This window comes from Leptodactylus fuscus, chromosome 9 (assembly GCF_031893055.1).
Source record: "Leptodactylus fuscus isolate aLepFus1 chromosome 9, aLepFus1.hap2, whole genome shotgun sequence".
Taxonomy (NCBI): Eukaryota; Metazoa; Chordata; class Amphibia; order Anura; family Leptodactylidae; genus Leptodactylus; species Leptodactylus fuscus.
In genome coordinates, this window is record NC_134273.1 from 50968851 (window position 1) to 50981286 (window position 12436).

At 39.9% G+C, this 12436-nt stretch overlaps 1 protein-coding gene across 2 annotated transcripts in view; it reads right to left on the bottom strand.

Annotated features, from left to right (window-relative positions):
* The window catches only part of PRRX1 (paired related homeobox 1), a 60130-nt gene extending 48408 nt beyond the window's left edge, over window positions 1–11722 (bottom strand). For both annotated transcript variants that reach the window (XM_075287853.1, XM_075287854.1), the window contains exon 1: window positions 11473–11722. In XM_075287853.1, coding sequence (XP_075143954.1) covers window positions 11473–11722 — 250 coding nt within the window. The remainder of the gene's footprint in view (window positions 1–11472) is intronic.
* Between the last annotated feature and the right edge of the window lie 714 nt (window positions 11723–12436).

Genomic DNA, 12436 nt, shown 5'->3' on the forward strand with positions numbered 1-12436 from the left:
CATCATAGTATGGATGTCGGATATTTAAATATAGTGGCCGCTCAGGAGCAGAGTGGCCTCCAAAACTGCCAGTTCTCTAAAGTATTATTATACTGATTGCAAGACCTCCTAAGTTAAAAAATAAATCAATTCAAATCATCCCCCTTTCCCTAAAACACATATTTAAATAAAGTAAAACACAATAAGTATCCCTGTGTCCAAAAATGCCAAACTTCTAAAAATATTAAACTATTTCTCCCATACAGTAAATGCTGTAGCTGGAAAAAAAAAATGAAAAGAGCTGAATCACTATTGTTTTCATGTTTTGATTCTCATAAAATTTTTTATAAAAAGTGATCAAAGCAATATACATTCCCCAAAGTGGTATAACTAAAAAGTATATCTGACCCTACCAACAAAGACACCCTGTACATGCAAATATAAAAAAGTTACGTGTGTTAGAATATAGCGACTCTAGAAAATGTTGGGTTTTTTTTGCAAAGTTTTGGATTTTAGAAGTGGTTAAAATGTAATCAAACTACCTATGTTTGGTATCCCTGGAATTATACTGACCCATAGAATACATGATGCATGTAATTTTGGCTGCACATTGAACGCCATAAAAACAAAGCCCATAAGAAAGCTGCACAAACAGTTTTTCTCCAATTCCACCCCATTCTGAATTTTTTCAAGCTTCAGGGTACACTGCACAAAATATTAAATGGTACTATTATGAAGTACAATTTGTCCCACAAAAATTAAGCCCTCCTATGACTCTGTGAACATAAAATAAACAAGTTATGACGTTTGAAAGGCAAAGAGTCAAAAATAAAATTCAAAATTTAAAAATGTCTAGAATAGCACAAAACAAAAAAAAGGCAAAGATGGTAATAAACCTCCCTAGGGGATGTCTGGCTGTAGTAACAGTCAGTAACCCCATCCTACAGTTGCACGATTTTATGCATCTGCTTAACCACGCATGGAAGTATATATATATGTCCATGCAACGTTAAACATGGACACCTGGGCATATAAAGTCAACAAGTGGTCCAGAACTAGTTAATATTACACAAAATAAACACATAGCTACTGTAAATACCGTACATGATTCCAAGAGAAACACAAGAACAATAAAAATTCATTGGTACTATAGTATGGTTATTCTAGAGGCCTAGAGGGCAATGCACTGTTTTAACATCAAATAACATCACAAAATAGAGACTGACGGATTAATTCCCTAGCTGGAAAACTGGGTGACACTAATATATAACTTCCCTATGTCCAAAGTCCTATTAGTCAATAAAAAAGCCTCTTGTACTTCTTGGTACTTCTTCTAGAGTAGATATGTGTGCCATGTCAGCACCTCTGCTTGCATACATTATATTGAGGCCAAAATATAAAATGGTCTGTGTAATGATCAATGTTACCCTCTGAAACCGTTCTGGAATTTATATAATGTATGTTAGCTTTCAAAAAGAAGTGATTATTTTTTAAAAAAAAAATTTAAAAATTTCTATCAGTATGTTTTGCCCCCTGTATTTGGTAGGGCCCTAGTAACCTTTTTTTTTTTTTCCATTCTACGCTTTTGTTCAAACAACCCTACTAGAGATGAGCGAACAGTGTTCTATCGAACACATGTTCGATCGGATATCAGGGTGTTCGCCATGTTCGAATCGAATCGAACACCAGGTGGTAAAGTGCGCCAAAATTCGATTCCCCTCCCACCTTCCCTGGCGCCTTTTTTGCACCAATAACAGCGCAGGGGAGGTGGGACAGGAACTACGACACCGGGGGCATTGAAAAAAATTGGAAAAAGTCATTGGCTGCCGAAATCAGGTGACCTCCATTTTAGACGAATAGTGGATTTCAAATCTGGGTCATATGAGAATGTGAACTTTGTGACTATGAGACAGGGATAGCTGTACAGGCAGGGATAGCTAGGGATAACCTTTATTTAGGGGGGAATGTTATTAAAAATAACTTTTTGGGGCTCTATCGGGTGTGTAATTGTGATTTTTGTGAGATAAACTTTTTCCCATAGGGATGCATTGGCCAGCGCTGATTGGCCGAATTCCGTACTCTGGCCAATCAGTGCTGGCCAATGCATTCTATTAGCTTGATGAAGCAGAGTGTGCACAAGGGTTCAAGCGCACCCTCGGCTCTGATGTAGCAGAGCCGAGGGTGCACAAGGGTTCAAGCGCACCCTCGGCTCTGATGTAGCAGAGCCGAGGGTGCACTTGAACCCTTGTGCACCCTCGGCTCTGCTACATCAGAGCCGAGGGTGCGCTTGAACCCTTGTGCACACTCTGCTTCATCAAGCTAATAGAATGCATTGGCCAGCGCTGATTGGCCAATGCATTCTATTAGCCCGATGAAGTAGAGCTGAATGTGTGTGCTAAGCACACACATTCAGCACTGCTTCATCACGCCAATACAATGCATTAGCCAGTGCTGATTGGCCAGAGTACGGAATTCGGCCAATCAGCGCTGGCTCTTCTGGAGGAGGCGGAGTCTAAGATCGCTCCACACCAGTCTCCATTCAGGTCCGACCTTAGACTCCGCCTCCTCCAGCAGAGCCAGCGCTGATTGGCCGAATTCCGTACTCTGGCCAATCAGCACTGGCTAATGCATTGTATTGGCGTGATGAAGCAGTGCTGAATGTGTGTGCTTAGCACACACATTCAGCTGTACTTCATCGGGCTAATAGAATGCATTGGCCAATCAGCGCTGGCCAATGCATTCTATTAGCGTGAACTGAGTTTGTACAGGGGTTCTAGTGCACCCTCGGCTCTGCTACATCAGATTGCTACATCTGATGTAGCAGTGCCGAGTGTGCATCAGATGTGTAGTTGAGCAAAACTGACTCAGCACTGCTAAGTCTCTGCATTCACATAGGAATGCATTGGCCAGCCTTCGGCCAATCAGCGCTAGCTCTGCCGGAGGAGGCGGAGTCTAAGGTCGGACCTGAATGGAGACTGGTGTGGAGCGATCTTAGACTCCGCCTCCTCCAGCAGAGCCAGCGCTGATTGGCCGAATTCCGTACTCTGGCCAATCAGCACTGGCTAATGCATTGTATTGGCGTGATGAAGCAGTGCTGAATGTGTGTGCTTAGCACACACATTCAGCTCTACTTCATCGGGCTAATAGAATGCATTGGCCAATCAGCGCTGGCCAATGCATTCTATTAGCTGGATGAAGCAGAGTGTGCACAAGGGTTCAAGCGCACCCTCGGCTCTGATGTAGCAGAGCCGAGGCTGCACAAGGGTTCAAGCGCACCCTCGGCTCTGATGTAGCAGAGCCGAGGGTGCACAAGGGTTCAAGTGCACCCTCGGCTCTGCTACATCAGAGCCGAGGGTGCGCTTGAACCCTTGTGCAGCCTCGGCTCTGCTACATCAGAGCCGAGGGTGCGCTTGAACCCTTGTGCACACTCTGCTTCATCAAGCTAATAGAATGCATTGGCCAGCGCTGATTGGCCAATGCATTCTATTAGCCCGATGAAGTAGAGCTGAATGTGTGTGCTAAGCACACACATTCAGCACTGCTTCATCACGCCAATACAATGCATTAGCCAGTGCTGATTGGCCAGAGTACGGAATTCGGCCAATCAGCGCTGGCTCTGCTGGAGGAGGCGGAGTCTAAGATCGCTCCACACCAGTCTCCATTCAGGTCCGACCTTAGACTCCGCCTCCTCCAGCAGAGCCAGCGCTGATTGGTCGAGTTCCGTACTCTGGCCAATCAGCGCTGGCCAATGCATTCTATTAGCCCGATGAAGTAGAGCTGAATGTGTGTGCTTAGCACACACATTCAGCTCTACTTCATCGGGCTAATAGAATGCATTGGCCAATCAGCGCTGGCCAATGCATTCTATTAGCGTGAACTGAGTTTGCACAGGGGTTCTAGTGCACCCTCGGCTCTGCTACATCAGATTGCTACATCTGATGTAGCAGTGCCGAGTGTGCATCAGATGTGTAGTTGAGCAAAACTGACTCAGCACTGCTAAGTCTCTGCATTCACATAGGAATGCATTGGCCAGCCTTCGGCCAATCAGCGCTGGCTCTGCCGGAGGAGGCAGAGTCTAAGGTCGGACCTGAATGGAGACTGGTGTGGAGCGATCTTAGACTCCGCCTCCTCCAGCAGAGCCAGCGCTGATTGGTCGAGTTCCGTACTCTGGCCAATCAGCACTGGCCAATGCATTTCTATGGGGAAAAGTTAGCTTGCGAAAATCGCAAACTGACAGGGATTTCCATGAAATAAAGTGACTTTTATGCCCCCAGACATGCTTCCCCTGCTGTCCCAGTGTCATTCCAGGGTGTTGGTATCATTTCCTGGGGTGTCATAGTGGACTTGGTGACCCTCCAGACACGAATTTGGGTTTCCCCCTTAACGAGTTTATGTTCCCCATAGACTATAATGGGGTTCGAAACCCATTCGAACACTCGAACAGTGAGCGGCTGTTCGAATCGAATTTCGAACCTCGAACATTTTAGTGTTCGCTCATCTCTAAACCCTACCCTTCATCACCCCATTGATCTGACAGCTTTTCACAATATCAATAGTATACATGTGGAAATGAAAAGAAGACGTCAATCAAAGCAAAAACAGAGTTGAGTTGGGTTAACAGGTGAGTATTGAGGCACTTGTTGGTCTCCAGTGGCACTTGACCCTAATTTGTACAGTATTAAAAGCCTGTTTTTCATTTGCAATCAAGAGTCTAGGAAAGAGTAAAAAGGAATATCTGTATATATTTACTAGTGCTACCCTAATGGGGGCAATTTGGCAGGCCAGAAAATGGCTCAATAACTGACACAAATCTATGGCTGCTCATGACAGGAGGAAAAGTCATTTTCTGGTTTGAGTATAGCCAAAGATGAGCCAATTATATTAAGAGGTGTGTGCTAACTAATACGTGTTATAGTTACATAGTACAGTAGAAAAAATACATATGTCCATCAAGTCCAGCCAAGGGATGAGAAAGAACACGACGGAAGGAAGAAGCCTTGCTGCCTCTGGAGATTAAGCGATTTTTTTTCCAGACCGAGTCTTTGAGTGGATTTTAGATGCAACAATCCCACATTTCTTTTATGAGCTCTATATATATATATATATATATATATATATATATATACACAGTCCTATGAAAAAGTTTGGGCACCCCTATTAATCTTAATCATTTTTAGTTCTAAATATTTTGGTGTTTGCAACAGCCATTTCAGTGTGATATATCTAATAACTGATGGACACAGTAATATTTCAGGATTGAAATGAGGTTTATTGTACTAACAGAAAATGCGCAATATGCATTAAACCAAAATTTGACCGGTGCAAAAATATGGGCACCTCAACAGAAAAGTGACATTAATATTTAGTACATCCTCCTTTTGCAAAGATAACAGCCTCTAGTCGCTTCCTGTAGCTTTTAATCAGTTCCTGGATCCTGGATGAAGGTATTTTGGACCATTTCTTTCTACAAAACAATTCAAGTTCAGTTAAGTTTGATGGTCGCCGAACATGGACAGCCCGCTCTCAAATGATCTGAAAACAAAGATTGTTCAACATAGTTGTTCAGGGGAAGGATACAAAACGTTGTCTCAGAGATTTAACCTGTCAGTTTCCACTGTGAGGAACATAGTAAGGAAATGGAAGACCACAGGGACAGTTCTTGTTAAGCCCAGAAGTGGCAGGCCAAGAAAAATATCAGAAAGGCAGAGAAGAAGAATGGTGAGAACAGTCAAGGACAATCCACAGACCACCTCCAAAGAGCTGCAGCATCATCTTGCTGCAGATGGTGTCACTGTGCATCGGTCAACTATACAGCGCACTTTGCACAAATAGAAGCTGTATGGGAGAGTGATGAGAAAGAAGCCGTTTCTGCACGTACGCCACAAATAGAGTTGCCTGAGGTATGAAAAAGCACATTTGGACAAGGCAGCTTCATTTTGGAAACAAAAATTGAGTTGTTTGGTTATAAAAAAAAGGCGTTATGCATGGCGTCCAAAAAGAAACAGCATTCCAAGAAAAACACATGCTACCCACTGTAAAATTTGGTGGAGGTTCCATCATGCTTTGGGGCTGTGTGGCCAATGCCGGCATCGGGAATCTTGTTAAAGTTGAGGGTCGCATGGATTCCACTCAGTATCAGCAGATTCTTGAGAATAATGTTCAAGAATCAGTGACGAAGTTGAAGTTACGCCGGGGATGGATATTTCAGCAAGACAATGATCCAAAACACCGCTCCAAATCCTCAGGCATTCATGCAGAGGAACAATTACAATGTTCTGGAATGGCCATCCCAGTCCCCAGACCTGAATATCATTGAACATCTGTGGGATGATTTGAAGCGGGCTGTCCATGCTCGGCGACCATCTAACTTAACTGAACTTGAATTGTTTGTCCAAAATACCTTTATCCAGGATCCAGGAACTGATTAAAAGCTACAGGAAGCGACTAGAGGCTGTTATCTTTGCAAAAGGAGGATGTACTAAATATTAATGTCACTTTTCTGTTGAGGTGCCCATACTTTTGCACCGGTCAAATTTTGGTTTAATGCATATTGCACATTTTCTGTTAGTACAATAAACCTCATTTCAATCCTGAAATATTACTGTGTCCATCAGTTATTAGATATATCAAACTGAAATGGCTGTTGCAAATACCAAAATATTTAGAACTAAAAATGATTAAGATTAATAGCGGTGCCCAAACTTTTTCATAGGACTGTATATATATATACACACACACGCACACACATAAAGGTTTATATTATCTAATCTTAAACGCCTCTTCTCAAAACTAAACAAATTTTAACAACTCCTTTAATAGCTCCTTATAAGTGAGGTCCACCATGCCCCTTAGCAGTTTTGTGGCCCTCCGTTGTATCTCTTCCAAAGCTAGGACATCCTTTCTATGTACTGGTGCCCGGAACTGAACTGCATAATCCAGATGGGGCTGCATCAATGACTGGGACTGCCGAACTGTACAAACTGTACATGTTATAACTAGTTGGTGACTCAGCTGAGAAGTAGATACAATTGTACCAATGCTCTGTAAGTTTAAGGCCTGGTTCACATCTGTGGTCGGTATTTCATTTGGGGAGACCACTTGGGGACCCCCCGAACGGAATACCGAACATATTAAAAAGCAATTAGCTAAGAAACCACATGGAACTCATATATTATAATGGGGTCTGCGTGTTTTCCGCGCGGTCTGCACAAATCAAGCAGCGCTTTTCTCTTCATATGATTCGTGCGGACACCGCACCCAAAACACACAGACCCCATTATAGTCTACCGTGTCCACGTGCTTTCTTAGCTAACCGCTTTTTAATGCATTCAGTATTCCGTTCGGGAGGGTCCCCAATTGGACATCTTGAACGGAATACTGAATGCAGATGTGAACCAGGCTTAAGACTCTGTTCACATTTATGTTGAGGCTCCTATTGGACGTTCTGTCAAGTTTGGTGGGAAACAGTGTAGAATAGAGCACTACTCTTCCCATCAAGACAATAGACAACAGTACAGAAACCCAATAGTCCTAAAAGTCAATAGAGTCCATCACTGATGTTGTCATATGACAGGTCCAGCTAGTAATTTTTTTTACCTTTTTCTTCCCCTTTTTTTTTTTTTTTTTTTTTTTTTTTTTTAAAGGAAACTGCTATATCAAACTGCAATCCTGAATTACCTACATGTTCCATTCCATTCAGTTTTATCTATGTATCAGTCATTGGATTCATGGATTAATTCCATAAATCTATAACATAATTTTGTCACCCGTTCACATCTATTGTGTATTAAAAAGGAGAAAAATAGGCCAAAATATTGTAAACGTGTAACTAGAACCATGCAAGTATTACCAATAGAACACAAGGGGGCCACTATATTGATATATTTTGAAGTCACTTTTCTGGTATGTTTTTTTTTTTCTAGTGTGCTTTTGTGTGACAGAGTTAACAAAATGTTTCACACAAATGGTTTTCAGAGCATTTTAAGTCAATTGAGAAGCGGAATATAAGATTGCTTAAGCATAGGAAGTTTTCATACTTTGTTGGGCATTTTACTTTTATGGAAAATAATTTCAAACACGCCATACAGCATGCAAATGTCATAATGAGTCATTTTTTTAACAAGATGTATCCATATAAAGAGCTTGTTACATTTTCTTTAAATTCACAACATGTATGACATTTCCTCATTGACATCAATGGCCATAAAATGAAAAACAGAAAACATATGGAAGAGCACTCAGTTAAAATATAATAACTATAAAAAAACTCCATTATTTTCTGACCAACTAGTAGCCTGACCGGCGAAACATGACTGTGTGACAGCTGTTAAAAAATATGGTTGCATATGGCTGCATTAATTTCAATAATAATAACTTTATTTCAATGTTTGTGAATGGGGACTAATCACATGAACATCAAGATATAGGTCATGCTCTATTTTTGTCAATTTTCACTGATCCCTCCATTCATGTAATGTATGACGGATCTGTAAAGACGGCCTCCCCTTGTGTGCTACACAACTGTGACAAAAGTTCTTCATGGCTGTTTTGCACCACAGTTGTGTGAATGACGGCTTACTTTACAAAAACACTGCATAGCCATAACCTATAAACCATGATGTATGTTTTATTAGTGTTATTATCCGGTAATAAAGGAAATTTGTGTTTGTAGCATGGTGGTCTTTGGAATATAGACTGAAGAAAAATACATGTCCAAATATGCAAACAAAAGATGCCAGTGTGAATTTGGAGTTATACAGCCAGATCCCAAGAACAGATGACAACTGATAAGACAAAATCTAGTCTCCAGCTACAGCCCTGGGCTCAAGCCATTCAACAAGGCTTTACTCTGACTTGTAAGGAACGTGATTATAATGTTGTGTAAAATATAAGTTGTGGATCGAGGTCTGGACACGCACTAATTGCAAAAGAATGGATGTTTGATCCGTTTTTGGGTGGTGGCTGAATAGATTTCTTGATACTTTAACATGAATTATCAATTTATGATTCCTCATTGCAGTCATTGTAGTTTAAGTTAATTCTCTTTTTTTTTAATGCAAGGATACAAGCGTATACTCACCTAGACACACAAAACTGATGTATTTCCATTCTAGTGATGCTTACCACACTGACAATATAACTGCCCCATTTTAAGCTCCTCATTTTTTTTTTAAAGGGAAAGTCCAATTTGTTAAAATCTCACTTCTTTGGAATTGATATGATCTATATTGGCTCCTAACCGCTATTCCCCATTGACAGTGTCTATTAGCGTGGATTTATTGCTCTCTGATTTTTAGTAATAAGCAGCACAACACTTTCATAAAGCCGCAGAGAACTTGGAGCAACGTAACGCACAGCATTAGAAGTCCTAAAATCACAGCTAGGGGTATCCCCTGGAGGACCCTACATCTACATTCAATGGCTAACAATTGCTGATAACATCTGGTGAATGAAATCCTGATCCTAACTAGTCTGCATTGTAGTCACTGTTTATGATATGGTTGTAAACTACCTCTCTGACTATAATAATGCATATAATAATATTCATGCATCAGCCATATGATATTTCCTATGTGTCAGTTACACATTGCCTCTATCAGCTTGACTGACATATATGGAGGACTAGCACAAGGTTGTTTCATGACTGTAGGCATGTTTTGGTCCATGCGCTCACCAACCGGTACAGGAGCGACATTTGTTATTTTATTGCTGGGAATGACTTCTACTGACCTGCTGATCTCTGACAGTTCATAAACTTCTTGTATTTTCATTGCACCCACATGTACTGCACCACATATAAGCCAGTTATTTACCCATAATGTCCCTCATCTGGGAAATGATAACCCCATTTCATAAAATCTAATCTATACATTGTGATAAAGGTACTGACAGTATGTTAATGTATGAAAAATACTTACTATAAATCATCAAGTGACATTATAACACTATAAAGTACACTAGTGTGTGTTACAACATAGTTCATTGCTACACATCCAGGTGACCAGAGTATATACAATATAAAGCGCCAGTGATGTGTAATAATTGTTGGTACATTGGTGGCAGGAGGAGTAATAGAGGTGATTAGATCGTTATGTACATGGTGTTACATTGCCCAGATAGTCTGTGTATATTCATAGACTCTATTAGAAATGATCTGTTTATATGATTGGATATTATTAAATATGAATATGTATATGTTTGAAGAATTATTAAATAAGGATGACCTGTTACATTAGGAGAATACACTAGATATGAATGACATATTTATATGACTGAACTGATATAAGCTGGTATTAGAAATGGATGATGTATACATTGTTAGACTATCACAGGTGAATTATTTATTTTTAGATATTGATTATAGGTGATGTCTTTCCATTATTAATTACATCAGATGTGGATTAGCCATTTTATTAAACTGTATGAGATTTGTAGGATCTATATAAATGTGTTATTAGACTGTATTAGATATAGATGATATGTTTACATTATTAGACTACGTGTGGAATATCTATGTTGTTAACCTGTATTACATAATGGAATAGTCTCTACATATTATTAGACTGCATCATTACTAGACTGTATTAGATATGGATGATCTGTGTATATTATTAGACTATATTAGATGTGTATGATCTATTAAAATAATTAGACTTAGATATGAGTGATTTATATATAATATCAGGTTGTATTAGATATGGATGATCTATGTATATTACTAAACAGTATTAGATGTGTATGATCTATTAATATAATTAGAATATTATATATTGGTGATCTATATATGGTATATTATTAGGCTGTATTAAATATGGATGATCTATGTATATTATTAGACAGTATTAGATATCTATGATATATTTAAATAATTTTATTATATTAGATATGGATGATCTACACAAATATATTATCAGGTTGTATTAGATATGAGTGATCTATATATAGTATTAGGCTGTATTAGATATGGGTGATCTATGTATATATTATCAGGTTGTATTAGATATGAGTGATCTATATATAGTATTAGATATGGGTGATCTATGTATATATTATCAGGTTGTATTAGATATGGGTGATCTATATATAGTATTAGGCTGTATTAGATATGGGTGATCTATGTATATATTATAAGGTTGTATTAGATATGAGTGATCTATATATAGTATTAGGCTGTATTAGATATGGGTGATCTATGAATATTAGACTGTATTAGTTATGGGTGATCTATATATTGTATTAGGCTGTATTGGATATGGGTGATCTATGTATATATTATCAGGTTGTATTAGATATGGGTGATCTCTGTATATTAGACTGTATTAGATATGGGTGATCTATATATAGTATTAGGCTGTATTAGATATGTATGATCTATTTATATAATTATACTGTATTATATATGGATGATCTATATAGTAAGACTATGTTATATATGTTTATCATTACAATAATAACTGTAAACTATCAGGCCCTTGGAATATCTTTGGGACTTACTTTCTTGTTGTGGGGTGTCACTTCCACTAGTCAGTCCCGGAGACTCCAGTAAACTCCTTCTGCTTTCCCCTGTATCCTCATCGGCCTGAACTCCAACTATCTCAGACGATTCCTCCAGATCCAACAGGTGACTGACTGAGAAGTTCTTCTTGTGCTGCAGGTTCTCTAGCCCGGCTGTTATTGGGGTCTCCAGTCGCCCCCCGATAATCGCCTGCCGGTCCAGGAGTTGGAGGTTATAGTTAGAAGTCATAGTGACAATCACTGATGATAGAGATGATGGGGAATGGAAGTTCAGCCTGTGTAGTGATCCTCGTGTCCCAGGCTCTTCAGCTAAGTCAATGTCCTGTTAGTGTTCTCCTAACACACGGAGAAGCATCCTGGGCTCTTCAACCCTCCAGAGCAGTAGAAGATCTGAAGTCTTGCAGATGTACAAGTCTACTCTGTGTATTCCTCTTGTGCTGGGAAGACTTTAATTCCTGGCTTTTTTTTCCCCCTGCAGAACTATTGTTTCTGTGTCTTGGATCCAGAACTGTTTGGCACATCAAACGCCACAGCCTGGCATGTAGGTGGAGACTTGTGAGAGGAGAGCTGAAGACTGGAGACCCCAGGGAGGACCATTCCCTTAATAAGAGCCTGTAATTACGTGGCAATGTCTTTGTGCTGCTCCTGACGTTCTACAGATCCCCCTGCTCTCCTGCATCACAACTTCTCTCCCCCTACTTGTCCTCCTAGTAATGCCTCCACCAACCAGGCTCTATATTCCAGAACTTCTACAACAGCTGTCTGCCAGTTCTAGCAAGCCGATTATTTGGAATGTCCTTCAATTCATTGGGATTAATGCCCATGTTTTATTCTGAATACAAATGCTTTACAGTGAATCCTGAAACAATTCTTCATTCAGTGATGTACAATTACAGTTATCAACAGGCACAACCTTCCCATTTCTCCAATTCCTTGGAAACAG